The sequence below is a fragment of the Podarcis raffonei genome, chromosome 3 (genome assembly GCF_027172205.1).
Source record: "Podarcis raffonei isolate rPodRaf1 chromosome 3, rPodRaf1.pri, whole genome shotgun sequence".
Taxonomy (NCBI): Eukaryota; Metazoa; Chordata; class Lepidosauria; order Squamata; family Lacertidae; genus Podarcis; species Podarcis raffonei.
Window position 1 is genome coordinate 107,884,231 of NC_070604.1, and position 26,941 is coordinate 107,911,171.

The 26,941-nt window shown below is 44.0% G+C and overlaps 1 protein-coding gene across 13 annotated transcripts in view; it reads left to right on the forward strand.

Annotated features, from left to right (window-relative positions):
- SLC8A1 (solute carrier family 8 member A1) overlaps positions 1-26,941 on the forward strand; it is a 309,346-nt gene that overhangs the window by 51,259 nt on the left and 231,146 nt on the right. For all 13 annotated transcript variants that reach the window (XM_053383508.1, XM_053383510.1, XM_053383507.1 and 10 more), the window contains exon 2: positions 23,092-24,928. In XM_053383508.1, coding sequence (XP_053239483.1) covers positions 23,130-24,928 — 1,799 coding nt within the window. In that variant the 5' untranslated portion in view covers positions 23,092-23,129. The remainder of the gene's footprint in view (positions 1-23,091; positions 24,929-26,941) is intronic.

Genomic DNA, 26,941 nt, shown 5'->3' on the forward strand with positions numbered 1-26,941 from the left:
GGTTCTGGGTGCGCTAAGAATAATGATACTCATAGAACTTGTTTTATACCAGGATTGACTATTTCATAGAGTTGGAAAGGACCATGAGGGTCATCTGGTGTTTCCTGCTTGGCAGGGGGTTGGACTCGATGGCCCTTGTGGTCTCTTCCAACTCTATGATTCTATGATTCTAGTCCAACCGCTTGCCATTCAGGAATCTTTTGCCCGACTTGGGACTCGAACCCGTGGCCCTGAGATTAAGAGTCTCATGCTCTACTGACAGAGCTATCAGCATTTTTATATATAGCATCTGCTGAGCATCCCGAGGTTTCTCATGTACTCTCTCAGTAGAAAAACAACAGATTTCTGATGATATGCTTGTTTATTCAGAAAGCACACTTTCTGCTTCTGTGTCTTTCCACCCCAACATTGTCCATGACTTTCACTCCTCCAGCTGCACCACCTTTACCCACCTGAAGGCCTCCTGTTCCCCTCAAACAAATCTACCCTTTCTTTGTTGCTGCCGTTCATGCCTTGAAGTGCCTCCCAGAATGTCTCTGTGGCTCCACCTCTTGTACTCCTCAAAACCCACCTTTTCTGTGAAGACTATATGGCAACCAAGCCTAAGGAGGCTTGACTGAAATAAGCACATATTCCTTCCCCTTCTCTCTCTTTTCCTTTCCTTTCACTATTGTCTCATTTGCTTTGAATTACAGGGTTACTGCACAATGAAGTTATCCCCTTTGCTTCTACCTGCACAATGGAGCTTTCTCCTCATGCACATTCCCCAAATCTGCTCCGGAGGGGTGGGGGAAGGTGACACCAGAACAGATGGGGATGGGCACACTGGTAGAGGAAGGGGGAAGTTTTGTTGTACAGGCGTGGAAGTCCTTGTGTGGTGTAGTGGTTAAGAGCAGTAGACTCGTAATCTGGTGAACCGGGTTCGCATCTCCGCTCCTCCACATGCAGCTGCTGGGTGACCTTGGGCCAGTCACACTTCTTTGAAGTCTCTCAGCCCCACTCACCTCACAGAGTGTTTGTTGTGGGGGAGGAAGGGAAAGGAGAATGTTAGCCGCTTTGAGACTCCTTCGGGTAGTGAAAAAGCGGGATATCAAATCCAAACTCTTCTTCTTCTAATGCGACAACTTTGTTGCATAGAGCTGCTAGATTGCAAACTTCTTGGGGCAGTGACATGGCTCCTTGCACTTTTAAAATATCCGAGTGCTGGATAAATAATCAAAATAGGCATTCTTCTTCTAAAGAGCATAAAAATAGCCCTACTAGGTCAGGCCAAAGGCTGATCTAGTCTAACATCGTGTTCCCACGGTGGCCAACCAGAAGCCGGCAAGCAGGACCAGAGTGCAACCGTTCTCATTCTTATCACGCCCCTTTAAATGTAGTACGACTTCCATTTATGAGTAAGCACACTTGGTTGGGGCTGCAAAATTAGATCAAGTCAGATTTTAATATTAGTGGCCATTATTAAATTTGTATAGTGCCCTTCATCTGAAGATCACAGGGTGTTTCGCAACATAAAAAATCCGAATGAGAACACAAAATATGTAATAAAACAAAATCAAAAACAAGGAACAAACCAATAACCCCCGCCTCCCACAAACACATTCAAAATGCCGTAGAATGCTAGTCAGCCCAAGGCCTAGTTGAAGAGAAATGTTTCTGCCTGGCACCTAAAGCTGAAGGCGCAACGTGGGGAGAAGCATTTCATGAATGGGGAGCCTCGTTCTCATATTGCCATCCTTTGGAACTCTTGCGGAGGTGGCACACGAATAAGGGCCTCCGATGATGGTTGCAGGGTCCATGTTGGCTCATATGGGGAGAGAGGTGGTCCGTGAGGTATTTATTCCTCACATTTCTATTAAAATCGTACGCAAAGCAGCTTACAAAGAAAACAAGAACAGTATTAGAACACTCACTTTATGTATTATTGATTGATTGATTGATTGATTGATTGATTGATAGCTAGCATATGTGTGCTGCCCCATAACATACAGTTCTCTGGAAGCCTCCTCCACAGAAAGTCTAGGGCAGGGGTTGGCAAGGTTTACCTCACCTGGGCCGGTTCACTCCAGTGGAGATCCCTCTGTGGGCCAGATTGCGCGCACGTGGCTATGATTTCCGGCGTCTGCGCATGCACAGACACGATTTACGGTGCCACGGAAGCGAGTCCCCACATTGCGCTGCGCCGGTTTAGTGTAGTGCACGGGGACTTGCTGAGCGGGTGGCTCGGTTCGTGGATGTCTTGTGGGCTGGTTAAATGACTCCCGTGGGATGGCAACACAAGAACAAGTCTTTTCTGCAGTGGCTCCCCAATTTTGGAATGGTCTCCTCAGGGAGGATTGCCTGGCGCCATCATTGCATATCTATAGGTGCCAGCCAGGCAAAAACATTCCTCATCTCTTAGGCTTTTGGCTAATTATACAATCTATGTCCTTTGAATTGTGTGTGTCTTTGGGGGGAGGGGTATTATTATTATCTCAAATTCTGAGTAGGTACATATGAGAGGAAGTGGTTTTTCAGGTAATCTGGCCCCGAGCCATTAAGGGCTTTAAATGACAGGAGTTTTGAACTGGCCTACAAAATGGACTGTGGAAAAGCCAGTGGAAATGATGATCTGCTGATGGAATATGTTCAAATCTTCAAATCCTTAAGGAGGTCTGCTTCACACTTTGAGTACCATAACCCTTAAGTAATTCTTGCAGTGAATGCTAGCATTGGTCTTTGTGGCTGCTCCTTCTGAGTGCTGAAGTAGCAGCCAATTTTCATCTGCTGCCACTATTATTTCCTTTTGACACTCCTGTCCAATTATCTGGGACACCATGCCATAAGAAGCGGGGCCCCTATGCGGAACCAGATTCTGGGCTCTTACGTAGATAGCGTGCCTTTGTCTGTTACTATTCACACAGAAAGGTGAGCACAGACTTATTCAGACGCAGCCTCCAATTTCCTACTATTCCATCCTGCCGTTGCATCTTTCCGCAGTAGAAACATTATTTTGCAAATTTGTAAAACCTTTTACAAATTAAACTCTACTCCAAACCTCACTGCGATGCAGTCAGAGCCTTTAGTGTTCTACAAGCAGTTCAGCATATGCTCAAGCGAAAGTGGCGCTGGGTGCAGAATTCAGCTCCTTGAGAATCACAGCCTTAATTTAGAAACAAAACCCAAACATTTCTAGTCTTTAAGGCTGTGAATAAAGGCTTGAAAGTGTGTGGGCAATGTGGTAAAATTCAAGAACAGTGACTGAATAAATGATGCAGGTATCGTTGCTGGTTCTCTGTACTATTCCTTCCCCCTCCTCTATGCCTAGCTGAATAATTTTTTGCAAAATAAGCATAATATTCATAATGATCTGCATAATTTAGACTTGTTCAGTTTTCTTTGATGTAGAATTTGGGTTACCTTGGTGCAAACTGAGCTCCCGTTGCTCTGTCCCAGCTTCTGCCAACCTAGCAGTTTGAAAGCACACCAGTGCAAGTAGATAATAGGGTACCACTGTGGTAGGAAGGTAAACGGCGTTTCCGTGCGCTCTGGCTTCCATTACGGTATCCCATTGCACCAGAAGCGGCTTAGTCATGCTGGCCACATGACCTGGAAAGCTGTCTGTGGACAAACGCTGGCTCCCTTGGCCTGAAAGCGAGATGAACGCCGCAACACCTTTGACTCGACTTAACTGTTCAGGGGTCCTTTACCTTTTATCTTTACCAAGGGTGGTGATGGGTGCCAAGCAAGCAAGCAAACAAGGAGGCAAGCAAATAAATAAATAAATAAATAAATAGCTTTTTTATCCATCCAAGTTCTCAGCTTTGCCTGCCTGCCTGATGCTCCGGTGTTCCAAACCTTTAACTTATTAACTATTGTTCATAGATGCACAGCTGCCATTCCATTTTGGCTGCTGATTTTATTTTGAAAGGTTCCTGCAGAAAGAATCAGACACGGTGATATGAAGAGAAAGAACAAAAAGATCAGTCATGGTTTCATAATCGTTTAAACATTTTGAAATGTCCTGTTCGGGAAACATAAGATAGCCCTGAGATGTTTTGCATTGGGGTTGCCTTCAGTGAAGTCCGGTGCCTTTTGCCCATTTTTGGGAAATGTTTGGGTGGTTATTTTTATATCACCTTTTGCTTGATTTCAGTGCCATGGAAGTCATATTGATGGGAAGATTGCAGAGGGTTGCATATGCATGCTGTGTGACTCCTAGGCTAGCGATAGGTTAAAGGACCAAGAAGGGAGGCAGGAGTAATGCTCTGTGCACCAATGGATGGCTGAAAGTTAGCAGTACTGGCATCTGTCAGCATCACCATGCCTATGCTCATATTTGGTAAAGTCTGCCAATTTGCATCACTGTGGTTATGCTAATAATATGCTCCTCCAGCATCTGATAAAACCATCTCAATTCCCTGGTGATTTTTTGGGGCAAGGTGCGGAAGAGCCCAGAAGGGTAAATGTTTATAGGAGAAACCTACCATAGCAACAGAGTTGTCATTAGTTGTCTGTTCATTGGCTGCTTGGGATCAGAGTGAGGCCAGTTCAGGAGATGCAATTTTATGCAATTAGCTTCCAGCATCAATGCAATTCTTACTGGGCGGGGGTGACTTTTGGAATGGTGAATTTCAGTGCTGAAACAGGAATGTAGGAAGACTAAGTTTGGATAGTCCCCAAATTGGAAATGTTCCGGTTAAGATTTGCAGTGGCTTTTGTTGTTGTTGTTGTAGTTGTTGTTGTTGTTGTTGTTGTTGTTAGATAATTATTATCTATAACACCATATATGCGCATTACACTTTATAAATAACTAGTTTGGCAGGTGCAGGATCTTCCCATGAGGAGATTGCTATCAGAAATAGGCTGAGAGAAACAACAGAGGAAATGGGGACATAAAGGCCAGGCCAGGCTGAGGAAGCAAGCATATGTGTATAATTTTATTAATTTAGCAAAAAAAATTATGCCACTTAAGTTACTCCCATCAGCATTTTAGTGTGAATTTTTCCTAATGTACACATTTTTGTATGCAATTTTGCCTGAAATACATATTTTTTGCAAAACAGTTTCCCCCAATATAATGCAGTCTCTTACGTCACTTTCACTATATATGCATATTTATGCATAGTTTAACCTAATACGTACAATTTTGTACCCATCGCTTCACTGAAGAACTGCATTGCAAAATTCAAAAGAATGCCTGTTTCAAAGGAAGGGTGTGTTTTTTGGTTCGCGTGTTATTCCAGAAAGTATGGCTTGGCATGTTCTCCTTTAGATGCAAACTGAGTTGAATTCCTTCCCCATCCCTATTGCCCACCCAGGTCAGCTCTCCCATCCGTGATCGGAGAATGCACTATATATTTGCAGCAAAAGAGTTACCTTGAAGGAAAATGGTCTGAGCACAAGAAGTCTGCAATAATAATAACAACAACAACAACAACAACAACAACAACAACAACAACAACAATATTATTATTATTATTATTATTATTATTATTATTATTATTCTGGACTTGTTCTGTCATGGTGCTGCTGGAGTAACTATGATGTGGTTGGAATTAGTAGAAGGATTTCATTGGGTAAATCTAATTCAGTTGCAATACTGTACCTGCTTAACCTGGGGGTAAGTCCCACTGAGTTCAGGTCGACATGTATATAGGATTGAACTGTTTTCTGATTTCTCCTTAGAACTAATAGGCTACTGTGCTGTGAGCATAGCTTTTATAACTAGCTCTGAATTTACTGCAACAACGTGAATTGGAAGTCTCACTTCACGGCAAGGTTAGCACAGTTTAACATCTCTGGTGTAGATGCTGGCTGCGTTACAGCTGCTGCATGCTTAGCATGTTTTCTGGAGAAAGCTTCAGTAGAAATCCACATCATGGTTTCTGCACAGCCATTTTTAGTAGCTCCTTGTATTGCCAATTCTTTTAATTGTAATTGTAGTACACCTGTGTACTCTCTCACCTGTGGAACGCCCTCCCTGGGGAGGCTTGGCTGGCGCCTGCCTCCTTATCCTTCTGTCACCCGGCAAAGACTATATAAAAAATAAATCCAAGATTTTTAACCCTTTCATTCTGTCTGGGTACAATTGACCATAGCAACAACCAATAAAAATAGTGACGTTTATTGCAAACTTATCTTTTTCAATCTCTCTGGCCTTCCTAAATCAGTCCATTCTGTTTCTCCAGCTTTTAATTATTGCTGACTTAATTTTTTTTAGCAAAAAGAAAAAGCCAACCACACATTTAATATGGTTTGTATTCTGTTTTATATTCAATTTTTGCGTACTGCTCTGGTGTTCTTTGAATGTAAAGGCAAAGGGACCCCTGACCATTAGGTCCAGTCATGACCAACTCTGGGGTTGCGGCGCTCATCTCACTTTATTGGCCGAGGGAGCCAGCGTACAGCTTCCGGGTCATGTGGCCAGCATGACTAAGCCACTTCTGGAGAACCAGAGCAGCGCACGGAAACGCCGTTTACCTTCCCGCCGGAGTGGTACCTATTTATCTACTTGCACTTTGACGTGCTTTCGAACTGCTAGGTTGGCAGGAGCAGGGACTGAGCAACGGAAGCTCACCCCGTTGCAGGGATTCAAACCACCGACCTTCTGATTGGCAAGCCCTAGGCTCTGTGGTTTAACCCACAGCACCACCCGCATCCTCTTTGAATGTAGAGCTGACTATAAATTCTGAAACAAACAAATAGGAACATAGGAATACGACTTATACAAAGTCAGACCTTTGGTCAATTTAGCTGAGTATTGCCTAAAACAGCAGGATAAAACCACTCAAATAGCAGTCTACAGAAAATGTAATATGAAATAATGAACATTTAAAAACTCCAGCCCAACATCATGAATTAAAAGCAGATGGGAACAAAGTAATGTCTTTAGCTGTTTTTAAACAGGCTTTAAAAAGGAAGGCACATGTGCCTCCTGCAGAAGGAAGCTCCCACAAAGGTGGGGCCGCCACAGAAAAGGCTCTGTTCTTTATGCCTCCATCCTTGATGGTTGACCTTGACGGCAAACCTATGAGCAGGGCCAGGTGGTTGACCAGCAGGGCCTGCTAGTCGGTTTCAGCCCTGATGAAAACAAAATCCTTTTTTGTGGCAGCTCTGATTAATTGTATTGCGTGAAGTTAATTAACTGTATTGTATAGTTGGCATACATGCACAACACACCTCAATGTGGCAGAATGTCATCAAAGCTACAAGAACCACTGCATCTTGGATTGTCACAGTATACAATGTATGTAACAGCAAAGCTGGAAAAATAGCAGTGAGCATCAAATTTTTAGACATCAGCCTTGCAGAGGGATGGAAAGTAGGTCAAAATTCTTAGGTGTCAGAGCCAAATTTGAAGGCAGCTGGTTGACCAGCTGTTTAGGATTTTTCCAGCATTGCCTAAGACATTGCCTTCCTCTCTATTTCCTATTGTATTATTTGGAATTGACTAAAAAAAAACACCACTCACTTAATAATATCTTCTATGTCCCAAATAAATCCAAGATAGCTAGGGCGCATCGTGAGATGGTCTGGACGACTCCGCTGGAGTCATGACAAAACCAGTTGTGAGTATTTTTCACAAGTGTTGTAAAGCTATGGCTATATCGTATGCTTATTTTCAGTGGAGGAGTTCCAGTTGAATTCAGTGAGCTTACATTTGAGTAAACATGGAGAGAATCCAGCTGCAAGTTATTAGCTGTGCAATGATACATTTATGTAAAGGTAAGGTAAAGGGACCCCTGACCATTGGGTCCAGTCGTGACTGACTCTGGGGTTGTGCCACTCATCTCGCTTTATTGGCCTAGGGAGCTGACGTACAGCTTCCGGGTCATGTGGTCAGCACGACTAAGCCGCTTCTGGCGACCCAGAGCAGTGCACGGAAACGCCGTTTACCTTCCCACTGGAGCGGTACCTGTTTATCTACTTGCACTTTGACGTGCTTTCGAACTGCTCGGTGGGCAGGAGCAGGAACCAAGCAACGGGAGCTCACCCTGTCTCAGGGATTCGAACCGCCTACCTTCTGATCGGCAAGTCCTAGGCTCTGTGGTTTAACCCACAGCGCCACCCGTGTCCCGATGACACATATATGTACTGTGCTCAAAATTACTCCTCCCAGGTCGGTAGGTATAGGTTTGCAGCCTTAGACTGCCACTTGCAGTTCAGTAAAGTGTTCAGAGAGTTATGTTTTGCCTGTTTTTAATTTGGGTATTAATTGTGTTTTAAAGATGTATTGTAATCTATGATTGCCAGTCTTATGTTTTCAGAAGATGTTCTTAAAAGCAACAATGATAAATGCTTGATACAGTCTCATAGTCACTCGGACAGAGCATGTCTGTTGCAATTTCAGCCACCTTGTTTCAGGGATTTGGAAAGAGAGTCAGGATTGTCAAAACAGGACATTGTATATGCTGCCGTTATGTGAGCTGCAGCAGCGTGGAAACAAGAAACTAAGGCTGTGTTCACACTACACCTTTCGGGTACATTTGAAGCTGTAGTTTGCTAAGGGTTGCTGGGAATTGTAACTCAGTGAGGGGGAAACTACAGGGTCCAGAATTCTTTGAGGGAAAGAATGTGCTTTGGGTGTGCTTTAAAGGTTTTGTGTGCAGCCCACAGGTGCAGGCTGAAAATCTTAAGTTTTCTTTTTCTTTTTCAAGGCCCAGCATCCAGCAATTGCACAGGTTTGAAAGCGTGGTTGTGGTGGGGAGCCTCAGAGCACCAAGCTTTCTTGGGTGTTTTTGCCGGACTAGGATGTGCTGCTGAACTGTGATAATTGAACTTGGTTTCCAGGATTGGAGGATCAAGTGTATGTAGAAACTAGTCTACTCCACAAAGTACAATTTATACTTGTTGCTTCTTCCAGTTTTGCCTTGGGCTTCCCCCACGTGTGGCCCTTGGAAGATTGCCCAAGTGGGAATAATAATAATAATAATAATAATAATAATAATAATAATAATAAGTGCTTTTTTTCCTGGCGGTACGCAGGGGTACGCATACCCCTAAACATTTTTAAATCTTTGTACTTTTGTCCATTTACTGTATTTATTTCCCCCGATTTGAACTATAAAATGGTGATTTTCTTGAGTTAAAATAAGAGTACCCCTAAGCATTTTTTTTAGAAAAAAAGCACTAACAACAACAACAACAACAACAACAACAACAACAATTTTATTATTTATACCCCACCCATCTGGCTGGGTTTCCCTAGCCGCTCTCGGTGGCTTCCAGCACATATAAAAATATAACACAATGTCAAACATTTAAAATTTCCCGATACAGGGCTGCCTTCAGACGTATTCTAAAAGTTGTGTAGTTCTTTATCTCCTTGACATCTGATGGGAGGGTGTTCCACAGGGAGGGTGCTACTGCCGAGAAGGCCTTCTGCCTGGTTCCCTGTAACTTCACTTCTCTCAGTGAAGGAACCGCCAGAAGGCCCTCGGAGGTGGATCTCAGGGAATCTAGCCCTGGGGCTGAAAAGGTTACCCCTCACAGTCTGAGCAAGGCTTGGTGAAATTTCAGAAGCAGAAAACACAGGAGTGGCATGTCGGGGGAGAGAAGGGACTTTCTAGTGATCATAGGGAGCGACTTCATTCTGCACTAGGACATTGTTCCATCTAGTACAGCACTGTCTACTCCGGCTGTGGAGCAGCTCTCTGAGGTCTCAGGCAGAGATCCCTTCCCTTGCCCTGCTGCCACCAATGTCAGCAATTGAACCCGGGGCCTTCTGCATGCAAATATTGTGCTTTACCACTAAACTGTGGCTCCTGTCAAGGGATAGGAATTCCAGGGACGGGGCTTCAGCGTCCTGCACCCCTTGCACCCCTGCCCTCGTGAATCAGCAGAAGCAAAATGGATAATGCAGGATTAGCAAATCTGCTTGATTTGCATCATGTATGCAAGGTGCATAATTCAGCATTCTTCAGAGTCAAGCGTTGCTCTATTTAGGCCAGACTGCATGGAGACCCGCAATGTGCATGCTGATTTCCACCTCACCCCCCTTCCTCAAACCCCTTTTGCCATTTGCTCTAAAAGTCTTTCTTCTTGCTGTGTCAGTTGACGTATAAGATCTTTTTTTTTTTACATGCAACCTGTCAGACTGTGCATCAAAAAGACAGCAAAGATGATACAATATATTTTGTGGCTCACTTCTGCCTATTGAAATTTGTTTTAGAAGAATTTGTACATTAAAAGGGCTTGTGGGAATAAGGATCCAAATGAAAGTTCAGGTGCTTTATTAATCTGTTTCAACGCAGCTGTGCCGGCTGAGGGTACCTGTGCCAAATCCTTTTAAGGCAGTGGAGCTGGTCCAGACCGTGATGAGGCTCTGCTCTTCTTCACAACCTTACTCAGTGACCCCAAGTGTAATAATTCCTCTTGAACCATCTGCTTCCCATTCTTGCCAGAGGGTTTTCTGCGGAACTGTTGCCTAAGTTCTGGATAAATGTAGGACACACAAGAATATACGAACAGGCCTTGTCAGCAGAATCATCTTAAGGGAGATCTTGCAATATTGCTCCTTGAAACACATGGCTTCCCACAGATACTGAAAATTACAGGCAAGCCTATGCTTTATTCGTTTGCTTTCAAAAGGATTTTTATTTGAGTAATTGCACGTGTAAACAAAACCATGCGGATGGACTTCCATAAGCTTCTTAAATATAAAACACATGTATTGCAAACTCTTAAATGGGTTTCATGCATGGAGGTACACATGAACCCACAAGCAAACACAAATATGCAAGATTTATCTGTTAGAGAAAGCTGATTCACCATATATGATGCAACTGGAGCCCAAAATTCACTTAATGTTGCAAATGTTATTGGGATATGTTAGGATGGTCGAGTGTTAGTTGTTTAGGTTCAGCTAGTGAAGCTCATTGAGAGGTGTCTACTTCTTCGGGTAAAAAAGCATCATCCGCTAGCAAAATGGGACAGGACTATTGCCCCGATTCAACTAAAGAATCGCCAGCATTGCTCTGGACAAGAAGGCAGTCAGTACTCCAGTTGCTTTTTCGATATCTTGCAGGACATCATATGAGCTCCATTTACCTGCTGCGGCTCTGCTCCAATGTCATCCCTTGGATATATTAGAGTCTGGCGCTTGCATTAGAGCAAAGAAAATAAGAAAACCCCTGGTGGAACAAGTCAGAGACATATAGAGTCCAGCATTCTGTTCTAAGCTGAGAGATTCTAAGTTTTATCTTATATACATGCCCCTGAAAGTATTTTTACTCATCTCCTGTAATTTCTTCTCCCCTTCTCCTTTCACACTTAACTTGCACCCTATTCCCCACAAACTATTTCTATCATTCCTCCTCTAGCTATCACTATTATTATTAAATTTTTAAATTTTTTTAGTGTTTTATAATGTTTTTATATGTGCTGGAAGCCACTCAGAGTGGTTGGGGAAACCTAGCCAGATGAGTGGCGTGTAAATAACAAAACGTTGTTGTTGTTGTTGTTGCCAGCCAGAGGCATATCAGAAGACAGGAGCCCTCTCCCATGCATATTGCCTCTGATATGGAGGTAATATGGCCATCATGGCAAGTAGCCATAGATAGTCTTATCTGATATGAATTTGTTCGATTCCCTTTTAAAACCATCCAAGTTGGATGGCCCAAAATATATCTTAAATATATATATATATATATTATTGAGTTTTGCTGCCAATGATGTCACCTTTCCTTATGAAGAGCTGCTCCAGCCCCTTGGTCTTATTTTGGTTGCCCTTTTCCAGCTCTACAATATTATTTTCGAGTCTTTTCTGTGCAGAATTGGGCTGTTAGGCAGCACAGTCCTGAATGTTTCTTCGTGGCATGTTCTCCCTTGAAATAATCTCCTAAGAACAAAAAGTCATTGGGGTGCCTCATTACTGTGGTCGGATTTATTCCGTGCCGCATTCCTCCCCCAAACCCCAAGCAAATTAATGCATTACGTATTTTATCCTTCTCTATTAGTTTTCAGATGTCAGCTGAAGAGGGTTTTATTTCAGCGGACAGCAGGGATCCATTGAATTATGAATTCGTGTTAACCACTGGTGCTTCTGTTGGATGTATTTTGTTTTTCAAATGCTGTCTATTTAAAAAATGACTTCACCTTATCTCCCTAGTTGACTCAAGCCTTCTTCTGACTCAGCAGGAAGCAATCACCCACCCAAAATGTTCCACATGGCATAATTAATAGTCACACCGTTTTTACACAGCAATCTCAGGTATGACAGGAATTATATTTTATATACATACACACACACACACACACACACACACACACAGGACCGTGACACACACAGGACAAGCCTCTTGCTCTCTTTCATTCCCTCATACTTTGGTCACCTTCGTTGATTGAAGGACGCCCTTCGTGACTAGAAATGGGAGATAAATTTCTGAGGCAACAGTGTGGTTGTTTCAATTTCTAAAAGAATTGCCCATAAGACAAATAAAGCAAAACCCACTTCCTTCATCATACTCGGTATATTGACACGGGTCACGCTCTGGTCTAAACCACTGAGCCTCTTGGGCTTGCTGATCAGAAGGTCGGCAGTTCGAATCCTTCCAGTGGGGTGAGCTCCCGTTGCTCAGTCCCAGCTCCTGCCAACCTAGCAGTTCAAAAGCATGCCAGTGCAAGTAGATAAATAGGTACCGCCGTGGCGGGAAGGTAAACGGCGTTTCCATGTGCTCTGGCACTCGTCACGGTCCTCCGTGCACCAGTAGCAGTTTGGTCATGCCGTGGAAAACTGTCTGTGGACAAACGCCGGCTCCCTTGGCCTGAAAGTGAGATGAGCGCCGCAATCCCATAGTTGCCTTTGACTGGACTTAACCATCCAGGGGTCCTTTACCTTTACCTTTTACTTGGTATATATACTGGAAACCTTTTTCTCTCCTTTTTGTGGGGTGGGGGCAGGATTTAAATTATTATTATTATTATTATATTATTATTATTATTATTATTATTATTATTATTATTATTATTATTATTATTATCATCATCATCATCATCATCAAGTTTTCAAGGCAGATCTGCCACTCTGCTCCCTCATGAACCCCAGCTGGGTTTGAGGGAAAAGGGGACGATCTGGGGGATTCCAGAGGTGGATGGACTGAGGGAAGCGAAAGGGAGAAAAAGTGGAGAGCAGCAGGAGTCAGGGAAAGGAGAGAGAAAATTTAGTGTTTGTTGGGCAGAGAATGTGCGTGTGCCAATCTAGTAAATCTAGGTCAAATCTAGTAAAACAAATCCTTGAAAAATTGCCTAATTTTCCATTCCCCTCCCTGAAACCACCATCAAATCACAGATCAGAGCTGTCTCCATTGACTGACCCCTAAATATCATGGATGTGGGACATGGATCATTATGGGTCTTCACAGTGCTTTGTTTGCTGTGCATGACGGTGCTCACTGGTTTGTAGTACCGCCACTTCCTCTTCTTTGCTGCTCACGGCAGCCATTTTGTGCCAGCATCCATTAACACGTGCATCATTTAAAAAACTAATTAAAAATAAAATTTAAAAAGCACACTAGATCTTCATAAGCTTTAAATGGGGTCACCTCAAAACCTGTGTGGTCCACAAATGTGCTCAGTGATGTCTTGGTGGGCTCCTTGCCCTCCTACATGAGGAAAATCATTAGGCGTGGCTGACATGGAAGTGCAGTTTATCTGGAGAGGGGCAGTGAGTGCTGTGCAAATGCACCGGCAGAACGAATCCAGCAGTCATATGCGTGTGCATGCAGAGAGCTGAGCTCCCCCTTCTCCTCTCCTCACTGGTGCCAGCAGTGACTCCAGTGCCAGAAGGCCAACCACTTCAGAAGATCATCACCATCCAGGCAGATTTGTACCCTGTGGAACGCCTTCCCATCAGGTGTCAAGGAAATAAACAACTATCTGACTTTTAGAAGACATCTGAAGGCAGCCCTGTTTAGGGAAGTTTTTAATGTCTGGTGTTTTATTGTATTTTTAACATTTTGTTGGAAGCTGCCCAGAGTAGCTGGGGAAACCCAGCCGGATGGGCATGGTATAAATAATATCATCATGATCATCATCATCATCATCATCATCAATATTTTGGTAATGCTGGCAAGCAGCAGATCCCTGTGTTTTTACTGAGCAGTGTTACCAACACAAGCATTAATTTCTTGGTGGTTTTTAGGGGTACTCTGTATAAAATCATTCAGCTTTTAATTTTACTGGATCTGACTTTTCCCCAGACCCCAAAACAAATTATGTAAAGTCATACCTCGGGTTACAGACGCTTCAGGTTGCGGGGTTTTTTTGGGGGGGGTTACGGACGCACCAAAACCCAGAAGTACCAGAACGGCTTACTTCCGGGTTTCGACGGTCGCACATGTGCAGAAGCGCTAAATTGCGCTTTGCGCATGCGCCGAAGCACAACCCGCAGGTGCACAGGTGTGGTGCTGCAGGTTGCGAACGTTGCGGGTTGCGAACGTGCCTCCCGTATGGATCATGTTCGCAACCCGAGCATCCACTGTATACGCATTCTTTCTCTCTTTCTGTGCAGTGGTGATAATGGGAAGAATAGTCCAAGGGAGTCCGAAGGAAGAGAAGTAACCAGAGGAGGCACTGCCTATGGCACTCCTTCAAAATTCCAAATGTGTTCACGGGCTCAAAAAGGTTTGATCACTCATGCCCTCTTACGTATTTTCCAAGCTCACTGACAATCAGGACTAGCACCATGCTTTTTGTTATTAAAACAAGCCAAGATTCCTAGAAAACCAGATTCCACAAGAGTTCCCCAACTGATTTATGGGATGCATGTGTATATCTACATAATCATAACACATGTGGCAGTGTTAAATGACAGCATTTCATCTTCTTCTGTAATATTCCTTTAGGCTGTTAGTGGCAGATTAGAGCTCTGAAACTGTTCATGGCTGTGGTTCTGTGGAGGAAGCCATCTAAACTATCCCAAAGGGGATCAGTTTTCTTACCAAATGGCACTCAGTCAAACTGACTGCCTGAAGCCATATGACTAAGCTAAAACTAAAGAAACTTAGCTCTTCACCCCCACAAACTGCTTCCAGTGTACGGAATAGAATATAAAAGCAAATAGAAGTCCCTACAAATCATGTGAACATGACTGAATTTCCAGAGGCAAGCTATGCAGTGACAAAACCCTGAAGATTTTATCTGTCGCAACACTTAAATGTTTGCTGTAGAAGTTATGGTCTTTCCCAAACCATGGGCATAAGTCTGAGCGCATGTGAGGCTGGCCTGTTCATTTGCCCATAATTCTCTCACAGTCTGGGTGAAAAGATTGGTGGGACATTAGAGTGTAACTTCTGCATCCAATAAAACAAGATATCTTCCCAATGTATTTAATCTTCATATTTATAGCCTGCCTTTCTTCCATGGAACACAAGCATGGGGTTCCCAGGCCATCTCCCATCCAGCCTTATCCCAGATGTTGACTATACCCAAGTGCACTTAGCTTCAGCGAAAGGACTGCATGACTTGCCTGCCTTTGTAGTTTGGGAGGCACACCATAAATTACCTTTTCCTGCTTTGTAGATAAGCTCTGTATTCTGTTAATAGCTCTGGCTGTATCCACGGCAGGTCCTACTAAGAGAAGACCCATTGAAAAGAATGGGCTCTGAGTAAAACATAGCTGGACGCAAGCCATGGTTTGCCCTCTACATCCAAGGTTCTTCTTTCACAGATAACTACCAGAGAGGCCCTGGCATGATTGTGTGTGTGTGTGTGTGTGTGTGTGAGAGAGAGAGAGAGAGAGAGAGAGAATCCATTGCCCTTTGCTGTTCCCATGGGGAAATATCTCATTAAAGCTAATGGGAGCTTTTCTCCATGCAAATAAATCACTTGGAAGGTTTATTGCACCCAAGCAGTATATACATTTCATTTTCAAAAAGCAGTAGGGACAGGAGGCCCAACCAGATCGGGATCACAAAGGGTTGCCCACACACCCATGCCAGTGTCCTAATCCAGATTGGGGCTTTCATTAAGGGCAAAGTAGGTGACTAATGTACTAGGGACGTGGGTGGCGCTGTGGGTAAAACCTCAGTGTCTAGGACTTGCCGATCGTATGGTCGGCGGTTCGAATCCCCGCGGCGGGGTGAGCTCCCGTCGTTCGGTCCCAGCTCCTGCCCGCCTAGCAGTTCGAAAGCACCCCTAAGTGCAAGTAGATAAATAGGTACCGCTTTATAGCGGGAAGGTAAACGGCGTTTCCGTGTGCTGCGCTGAGCGTTTCCGGCTTGCCAGAGCAGCTTCGTCACGCTGGCCACGTGACCCGGAAGTGTCTTTGGACAGCGCTGGCTCCCGGCCTCTTAAGTGAGATGAGCGCACAACCCTAGAGTCGGACACGACTGGCCCGTACGGGCAGGGGTACCTTTAGGTGATTAATGTAATACATGCTGTTTAAATATTTATCATTACTTTTCAAAAGAAAGTTTATACAAAATTCTGCAAAATGCAGTGTTATCAAACAGTTTCTGATGACGATATACATAGTCCATATACAGTTACGGATCAATGTTGGAAAAAGACAAGACATAAAATAAAACCAAAATAGACAAAGCACAGGTATGCGAATGCGTGGAAGGTAGCGACTGGAACTATTTATAGCACAGACATTATGTTTAAACAAGACAGGGCGACAAAAACATGGGCTCTATTATACCAAGGGAAAGTATTTAAAGTATTCAAATGCCCTGAGTCACTTTATCAGCCATATTTGTCTGTGAGCTCTGTGTGTGTGTGTGTGTGTGTGTGTGTGTGTGAGAGAGAGAGAGAGAGAGAGAGAGAGAGAGATCCTCAACCATGTTCCTCCTTGCTTTCAAATGAAATTAAATCAGGCCAAACAGGTATGAAATTGTCCTTTTTTCCTTTGCCCCCTAAGAACTCTCTGTTGATGGCTGCCTTCGGATGAGCCCTCACTCTTGCAAGTAAACAAGAGCCACAAAAGGGTTTTCTCCAGTGCTTGCCTACACCGGTTACCAGTGTTCAGTAACTAGAAAATGTCAATACTATAACCATTATATTTGCTGATATAATCTACCCATGTAAAAATGTTTCATAACACAGCAGTTCTGAAAGTCAAATATATCCAGATGGCACCTGTCTTGATGGGGAACCACAATACTTGTGGGGACATTTATTGTTTTTCTACGTGAAGGCAATTTCAGTTAAGTGTAATACTTGTGATTATTTTATTTTATTTTATTATTTTCCCCCCAGTGTTTTTGATCAGCTTTGCTGCAAAATATCTTCTCCTTGAGGCTGAACATTCAATATGTTCAATATCCTAGTGGTGGTGGTGACCTTGCCAAAGTTTGTAATTCCTGCACTTGGAAGAAAAACTGGGGTGACTTATAATTCGAGGTGAACATTGTGACCCTGAAAGTTCTTTTCCAGGTAGGATTGTAATCCAAACCAGAGAACAGCTCCTCCCGCACCCAACAGATTTGATTTCATAAACATTGTTGCCTTTTTGAAGAGGTTCATCATGGAGGGGTTAGTGCACTCACTTTGAAAGAACTTGCATTCTTGTTGACATGTCTTTGATAAAAATCTGAACAGCGGATGACAATGGCTAGGATCCAGTGGAGATACTAATCCGTGTGCAAGTGCTCACAAGTCCCAAACTGTAAACTGCTTTTCGGAGCTTAAGGAAGTTTGGGAGTTCAGCAAGGGGCATTTCTGGAGAGGAAACCGGTGCATGCAATGATCTGATTTATGAAAGTGCATTGTGGTGCATAAGTACCGTAAACAGGATTTGGGTTAAACAAGACTTTTCCGTGCAGGACACAAGAGCCAGTGTGGTGCAGTGGTTAGAGTGTCAGAGATCAGGGTTCAAATCCCCAGTCACTGGGTGACCTTGGGGCCTGTCACTGCATCTCAGCCCAACCTGCTTTATGGGGTTGTTGTGGGGATTAAATGAGGGGAGAGAACCATGTGCACTGCTTTCAGCCCCTCGGAGAAAAATGTGGGCTATAGATGCAAATAAATAAATAAAATAAACGTGGGTCATCTTGATTTTAATATAAAGTGGGAGGTTGGGGGTGAAGCATTGACAGGTAGGAAAGGGAAAGGGAATCAGATTCATCCCCCAAGCATCACTTGTTTTTAAATGCAGTTTTTTTATCTCAGATCCCAGCTCAAGAAAAAGGCATTGGAAAGAAAGCAATTTTAGTGGGGGAAAGTGCTGGAGAGGAGGGCTTGGCTCTTGGCCTTGGTGTACTTTACCCCTCCACCACTGCCTGCCACTTTATATTAAGTTAATGGCAGCCTGGCTTCTACACACTGGTCTGTTGCTGCTGGTTGAAGTTTGACCCTTACATCCTGTGTTTTCCTAGCTGTGCCAATCTCAGCCTACTGCAGATTACCGTAAGTTTACGTAGCAATTTCCATTCTAATTATCTGTTTTCAATCACTCGCATCTTACATAAACTTTCCAGGCTTCTTCTCTGCCACAGATGTGTATATATAATTAAACAATTAACATTGCCAACTCTGTGGTATTCAGTAGAAGTAACCAGAGTTCGTAAAGCACACTTGTATATATAGATATAGATATATTTTTTAAAAAGCAACAACTATGGATTAAATTGATGGTGGCTGAATGGAAAGGAAGTGTAGAATGGATTTATCTCACATAGAGTATACATATCACACGGAAAACTGGAGAGGAACTGAGTGTTTGGGCAGTGGGAATGTGTTCCACAGTAAGGTAAACATTTCCATAAAGTGCATTTGTACTTCAGGACCTCTTATCTGCATAGAGTCTCAAACCAGGGTACTATGGGAGCTGAGCTGGGTTTTTGTTCCTGTGACCTAAGATCCACATGGCTTGCACAATTTATTTATTTTTTATTTATTTGTTTGTTTGTTCCATTTATATACCACTTTTCCTTCAGTGAGCCCAAGGTGGTATATGTGGTTCTCTTCTTCCCCATTTTATCATTGCAGCAACCCTGTGAGCTCAAGTTAGGCTGAGAGTCTGTGACTTGCCCAAGGTTCAGCCAGTGAGTTTCATGGCTGAGCAGGGATTTGAACCTCGATCTCCCAGGTCCTAGTCCAACACTCAAGAGCTGATCCGAGTTTCATTGGTTCCATGTGATTAGGAAGTATCCTGGCGATACTGTGAGTTACTATGACTTTGCTGAATGGTATTAGTTGTTTTGATGAATTTGTTGTTGTTTGCTTCATATGCTATTGTGTGATAGTGTAGTGATCACAATGGGGTTTTGTTATTGGTTGTTTTTTTAAAAAAAAATGCTGTTGTGATTACTGCGAACCACTTTGAGCTCAACATTTGTTGTTGGGAAAGTGGAATGCAAATACTAAATCAGCTCGTCATGCTTTTAAAAAAGAAGAAGAAGGGAAAATGCTGGTGGGCATGGGCCAAACCCTTAAAAAGGGTAAAGGGGACCCCTGACCATTAGGTCCAGTCGTGACCGACTCTGGGGTTGCAGCGCTCATCTTGCTTTATTGGCCAAGGGAGCCGGCATACAGCTTCCGGGTCATGGGGCCAGCATGACTAAGCTGCTTCTGGCGAACCAGAACAGCGCACGGAAACGCCGTTTACCTTCCCGCCAGAGCGGTACCTATTTATCTACTTGCACTTTGCCGTGCTTTCGAACTGCTAGGTTGGCAGGAGCAGGGACTGAGCAACAGGAACTCACCCCGTCGCAGGGATTTGAAACGCCGACCTTCTGATCGGCAAGCCCTAGGCTCTGTGGTTTAACCCACAGCGCCACCCAGAAGCAGCTTAGTCATGCTGGCCACATGACCCGGAAGCTGTACGCCGGCTCCCTCGGCCAGTAAAGCGAGATGAGTGCCGCAACCCCAGAGTCAGCCACAACTGGACCTAATGCTCAGGGGTCCCTTTACCCTTTACCTTAGTAGGATCCAATATAACTATTTAGATCCCAGCCTTACCCATTGCTTCATCATTCTGTGTTCTTGCATGGGTCTGTGCACTGCCCCATTACCACATGCTGTGGGAAAGAAATGGATCTTCATGGGCAGGAAAGAAGGTGCTCTGCTCATCTGTGGTTTTGACGACTTTTAAAGTCACCTCTTTTTTTGGCCACAATTTGTGTAACAAATGTGTGCCAGAGATTTTGTTGTTGTTGTTGTTTAGTCGTTTAGTCGTGTCCGACTCTTTGTGACCCCATGGACCAGAGCACGCCAGGCACCTCTGTCCTCCACTACCTCCCGCAGTTTGGTCAAACTCATGTTTGTAGCTTCGAGAACACTGTCCAACCATCTCGTCCTCTGTCGTCCCCTTCTCCTTGTGCCCTCCATCTTTCTCAACATCAGGGTCTTCTCCAGGGAGTCTTCTCTTCTCATGAGGTGGCCAAAGTACTGGAGCCTCAGCTTCACGATCTGTCCTTCCAGTGAGCACACAGGGCTGATTTCCTTAAGAATGGATGCGTTTCATCTTCTTGCAGTCCATGGGACTCTCAAGAGTCTTCTCCAGCACCATAATTCAAAAGCATCAATTCTTCAGCGATAGCATCTGTTAAAACCAGCTCCTATGGCCAAGGGGAGGAAATTAGCAGACTCTCCTTGGTCAGCAAACCTTCATTATACATTAACACCCATGGCAAACAAGCAAACTAAAAGGACCAAAGAAAGAAGTTCACACCTTATCCCCCACCCCACCCCGCCTGCCGAATTCTCAGGAAGGCAAAACCTGCTTTTTTAGGTGACAGGTGAAGACCCTTTTATTCTCCAAGGCTTTAAAGAGCGGACTGGTGTTGGCTGCTGCTTTTATTGGCTTGCAGAACAGGTTTTTGCTGCTCCTGTTCTTTCAAAACTCTTTGTGAGCCTTTTTAATTGTTTTATAATTAAAGTAAACAGTTTTGGATATTTTAAATAGAAAAAAAGGATATGTAAATGTTTCAAACAAACAGAAATAAGCTCAAAAGAAAAGAAACGTTCCGTGCAGCATAGCGGGGACATAGCTTTCTGGTGCCGTTTTTAGTTAAACATCTGAGCTAGGTTAAGAGCTTTGAGAACTTAAAGACGAAAAGACACTTTATCCAGGGATAGCCCACATATATATTGACCTGTTCTGACCTCTTTTTCTTAATGGTGACTGCTCCTACTCAGGCTGCACAGAAAAAGCATTTTGGTTCCAGAAATTCATTCTGACTTTTCAGCTAAGATATAATTGATAGAATTCTACAGGATGGGCTATTAGTGTGTGAAAACAGTTCAGTTCCAACGATCACCAGGCACGGACCTCCAAATGGTGGAGGTGTCAGACGCCATCTTAGCACCCAGGCACCTTCACTTGTTCGTAAATGGTTGGAAGCTAGGTGCAAAATGTGCTTGGCACCTGGCTAATTTTGAACACTGATTTTAAGCACATCCAGTACACAGGACTTCATCCCCACAAAGAATCTTCAGAGTGCTACCATTCCCAGCACCATTAACAAACTACAGTTCCCAGGATTTGTTGAGGGGAGTCACGTGTGTGTGTTGCATGTGCAGTGTGCAGTGGTGTAGATCTCCTGTGACAAATGTGTCATAGCTTGAGCTGTAGCAGAAAAGGCGCAGCTCCATCAGATACATGAAAGTGGACCACAGACGTTATACAGTGGTACCTCGGGTTAAGAACTTAATTCGTTCCGGAGGTCTGTTCTTAACCTGAAACTGTTCTTAACCTGAAGCACCACTTTAGCTAATGGGGCCTCCTGCTGCTGTCGCGCCGCTGCTGCGCGATTTCTGTTCTCATCCTGAAGCAAAGTTCTTAACCCGAGGTACTATTTCTGGGTTAGCAGAGTCTGTAACCTGAAGCGTCCGTAACCTGAAGCGTCTGTAACCTGAGGTACCACTGTATATGATATGCACATTGATCCAGAAGGAGAGGGGTATGGTAGAATCTGTGTTGCAGAATGAGATAAAAGAAGTGTATCCATATCTTTGTTGCCCTACTGATAGCGACGCAATTTGAGCTGCAACCACAAACACACTAGGACAGCCTTCGCCAGCATTGGTGCTTGTCAAATGTTTTGGTCTACAGCTCCCAATTATTATTTGATTGTTTCATCGAATTTATACACTGCTTGATTTGTGGGGAAACCCTCAAAGCAGTTTACAATAAAGAATAAAGCAATAATGGAGCAATCGATAGCTCCAGCCAGCATGAGTTGTAGCCCAAAACACAGGGACGGCACCAGGTGTATAAGATTGTACATGCTGTTGAGAAAGTGGGCAGGGAGAGTTTTTTCTTCCTCTTTTTCAATGCTAGAACCTGGTCTCATCCGGTGAAGCTGAATGCCAGAAGATTCAAGACAGACAAAAAGAAAGTACCTCTTTCTTTGGCTACCGCAAGTGACGGCCACCAGCTTGGGCTGGCTTTAAGGGGACCAGACACATTCATGGGGGATAAAGCTATCAATGGCCCCTTGTCATGATGGAGAAGTTGCACTGCTTCCAGTATCAGATTCAGTACCCAGAGGCCTCTGAACAGAGGTTTTTTTACGTTATTAACTTTCTAAGTGACTAGCTTTCTGAGACCCATCGTATAAATTCCCCATCGACATGTAAATGCTGGAGAATGGACAGGCATGCCACTGACCTTCGTTTATTTATTTTTTATTCCACTCCACTTTTTGTATAATTCATGGCCATAAAATATAGGAAGGGAATTTGTGAACAAGTTTGTCTATTATTCTTACCCAGTTTTAGAATGTTACTAGTAATTTTCATTTGACATTTACAAAACCTCTACCAGATATTACTACAGGAAATTGTGTCTTGTTTTGTTTGTTTCATTAAAAAAGGGAAAAGGTGACACTTCAGCAAGGATCTTCCTGTGCTGTCAAAAATCCATGTTAATTCAGACAAGCTTAATTGGTTGTAAACACCTGTTTTTTGTTGTTTATTAGTTCAGTGATTTTCAACTGAATGCAAGTTGAACTGGAAATCATTAGCCGACAGCAGATGTACAGATTTCATGATATAACTGTTCCAATTCGCTAATGACTTGACAAACCATTATTTTTTGTAAATGGGGTTTATCCATGTGAGATGCTCTAAATCTGTGTGACCTGCGGAAAGACAGTAATTTTGCAACTCTCTCCCTGTTACCTGAATCTGGATAACACTTTTTTACAATTTTGTATTCTGCAGGTTGGAAAACGTTGGGAAACTGGTACGAGAAGCCAATCATGATGGGATTAAAGAATCTAGCTGCCTTTCCTGGTGGTCTTCACCTTTTAAGTGTTTGTGTGCTCTTGCTGCTATTTCACATGGACAAAGTGCATGCAGAACATCTGTCCGAAAATGCCAGCGAAGCTGATGCGTGCACTGGTACCTATTTCTGTAAGAAAGGTGTGATTTTGCCAATCTGGGAGCCTCAAGACCCTTCCTTTGGAGATAAAATAGCAAGAGCTACCGTATACTTTGTGGCTATGGTCTATATGTTTCTAGGAGTATCCATCATAGCAGACCGCTTCATGTCATCCATAGAAGTTATCACATCCCAAGAAAGAGAGATCACGATCAAGAAACCCAATGGCGAGACCACCAAGACGACTGTTAGAGTTTGGAACGAGACTGTTTCCAACTTAACGCTGATGGCTCTGGGCTCTTCTGCACCTGAGATTCTCCTTTCTGTCATTGAAGTGTGCGGCCATGGCTTCACTGCAGGGGACCTTGGGCCGAGCACCATTGTAGGAAGTGCTGCTTTTAACATGTTTGTCATCATAGCCATCTGTGTCTACGTTGTCCCTGATGGGGAGGTTAGGAAGATTAAGCACCTCCGTGTGTTTTTCGTCACGGCCGCTTGGAGCATCTTTGCCTACACATGGCTCTACCTGATTTTGTCTGTCATATCGCCTGGGGTTGTCGACGTCTGGGAAGGCTTGCTCACCTTGTTCTTTTTCCCCATCTGCGTGGTGTTCGCATGGGTTGCGGACAGAAGGCTTTTGTTCTACAAGTACGTCTACAAGAAGTACAGGGCTGGCAAGCAGAGGGGCATGATCATCGAGCACGAAGGCGAAGGGCCACAGTCCAAAGCGGACATTGAAATGGATGGGAAGGTGGTGAATTCTCATGTCGAAAGCTTCTTGGACGGCACCCTGGTCCTAGAGGTGGACGAGAAGGACCACGATGATGAGGAAGCAAGGAGGGAAATGGCCAGGATCCTCAAAGAGCTGAAGCAGAAGCACCCAGACAAAGAAGTTGAGCAGCTGATAGAGCTAGCTAACTATCAGGTATTGAGCCAGCAGCAAAAGAGCCGAGCCTTTTACCGTATCCAGGCTACTCGGCTCATGACGGGAGCTGGCAACATACTGAAGAGGCATGCAGCTGACCAGGCAAGGAAAGCGGTCAGCATGCACGAGGTCAACTGTGAAGTGGCAGACAACGACCCCATCAGTAAGGTCTTTTTTGAGCAGGGCACCTACCAGTGCCTAGAGAACTGTGGCACGGTAGCTCTAACTATTGCTCGCCGAGGTGGCGATTTGACCAAGACCATCTCAGTTGACTTCCGAACAGAAGATGGCACAGCCAACGCTGGCTCCGACTATGAGTTCACTGAAGGGACTGTGGTGTTTAAGCCAGGCGAGATGCAGAAGGAAATACGGGTGGGCATAATTGACGATGATATATTTGAGGAAGACGAGAACTTCCTCGTTCACCTCAGTAATGTGAAAATGTTATCTGAGGAGGGAGAAGACGGTGTTCTGGAGGTCAACCACATTGCAACCGTGGCTTGCCTGGGGTCGCCTGCTACTGCCACTGTCACGATCTTTGACGACGACCACGCTGGCATTTTTACCTTTGAGGAGCCAGTCACTCACGTGAGTGAGAGCGTGGGAACGATGGAAGTGAGAGTGCTACGGACATCTGGAGCGCGAGGAAATGTTATTGTGCCCTACAAAACCCTCGAAGGCACGGCCAAAGGGGGCGGAGAGGACTTCGAAGACACTTGCGGAGAGCTTGAGTTCCAGAACGACGAGATTGTGTAAGTACTGCTAAACCTTTGTGGCTTGTCAACAGTTCAGGTATACTTGCAATCATATCTGGTAAAATGTTATCAAAATACATGCTGAATCAAATGCTGGATGCTCTTGTGTGCAAAATATAGAGGAAGCCATGGCACCTTAGGTGCTGTGTGTGCCTGTGTGTGTGACTGTGACTGTGACTGTGGCAAACCCACGCAGATTCCCCATGTTATGAAGCTGTGTGCCTGTCAGAGAGCGCTGTCAAAAGGAGAGAATCCCAGAAGTGTGTCTGTGCATTGTTTCAAAAGTCCACATGACTGTTGTGTGGAAATTACCAGCCTTTTCAGAGATCCCAGGTGGGAGTAGCTCTAAACAGTACAAGGTGAAACCAATGTAGACATCGTAGTCTCTTTTCCCATGCACACTTTTAAGGCTTGAGCTCATCAGGTATGTCTCTAGGAAGATCTCGCTTTCAGAGCTTTTCTGGGATGGCCCTGCTGTTCCCTTTGCAAAAAGCAGCCTGAGACTAATAAGCACCGTCAGGTTGCAAGTTCAGAGAGGGCTGTCATTAGCCTTTGTGACATCATGAAATATTTATGCCCTGCGCTTTCAAGTTAATGTTGCCACGTGGGGGAAAGTCCAATTAGGCAAGGCAGCCAGGTTTGACAGTTTACAGACGGGGAAAGAGGCTAGGGAGGAAACATTGCTGATAAGCATTTCCTGGCAACTAGGGACAGCATTTCCCTCTTTCGTTTCTGCACAAAATTGTAAATATATTATTGTCTATTTATTGTATGGTGAAGGGAAGGGAAATAATGGAAGTCTGAAGGACCACCCTTCAAATCAAATAATACTTCATCCTATATACTTCAGTGTGAAGGAAAGAGGCCACTGCCCATCTCAAGTTCTAGTCCTTCATGAAAACAAACTATTCCTAAGGCAGAACCGCTTGTGAATAATCGTGCACATTGCATTAACTCTGGAGATCATGGACCAGTTCCCTATTTAAAGGAAGTCTGCTGAGACCGGCACATTGAATGCTTAACATTAAGTTTTGTGACTTAGTTTATGCATTCACATAACGAATTTGCATCTTGTTGCCGTGCATAATGTGGAGGTAGAAATTGTTCTAGCAGTGGTGCTGATAAATAAGTGAAGGGCTTAAAAAAAATTATTTTGGGAGGGCGCCAACCTGTGGGATGAAAGACTCATTTCCTTGTTCAATATTTACATGTGTTCAGAAGCATCACCTAAGCAAAATGCTTTGAGTCCTCCACCTATCTGCCCATTGGGTAAGCTTGGTTTTCATTACGAGGTTTTTCTTTCTTTCTTGAGACCATCAATGTTGATGGCTATATTTCCCTGCTGGCATCATTGGGCAGTGATTGATAACTTTGACAACGTTCTAGTGTTTTTGGATTCAAGCTGGCTGTTGTTTTAGGTTTAAAATTGTTAGAGATACCTGAGATGGAGGGATGTGACATTTCTGTTGCCTGCCCCACCCTTGAAGTGTGACTTACCCCATCTCTGGGCCCATTGTGATTCTGCACATTCATGATCATGTTTGCTGAGAGTCCAGTTTTCCGGCCACATGCACTTAAGACATATACGCCCCATTTAAACATCTATGTGCAATGCATTAATGCAGCAGGTTCATTATGTGGGGCAGCTGCAATCCTGTGCTACATGCTGAGGTATAAATGGAAAACTGCTTGGATATATATATTAGAAGGGGTAAAGGTAGTATTCTGGATGCCCTGAATCTTTTATTTTCCTTCTGAATCAATACATGGTATTCTGTGGAATCAGGATGAATAAGAGCAGGTGCTGTAAGGAGTTTTACGGTGGTTTAAAACGTTGTGCTGAAGTTTTTAAACTGCCTGGAAGAAAGAAAAAGAGAAACAATAGCAAAGGAGGAGAGGAAGTCAAGGTGTAAAATATCTGAACTGGAATCAACTAACTGGTACACTAATGGAAACCAGGGCAAGGACTCCAAGCTAACGCATGTGTCCAGGAGGAGAAGGGGGATAGTT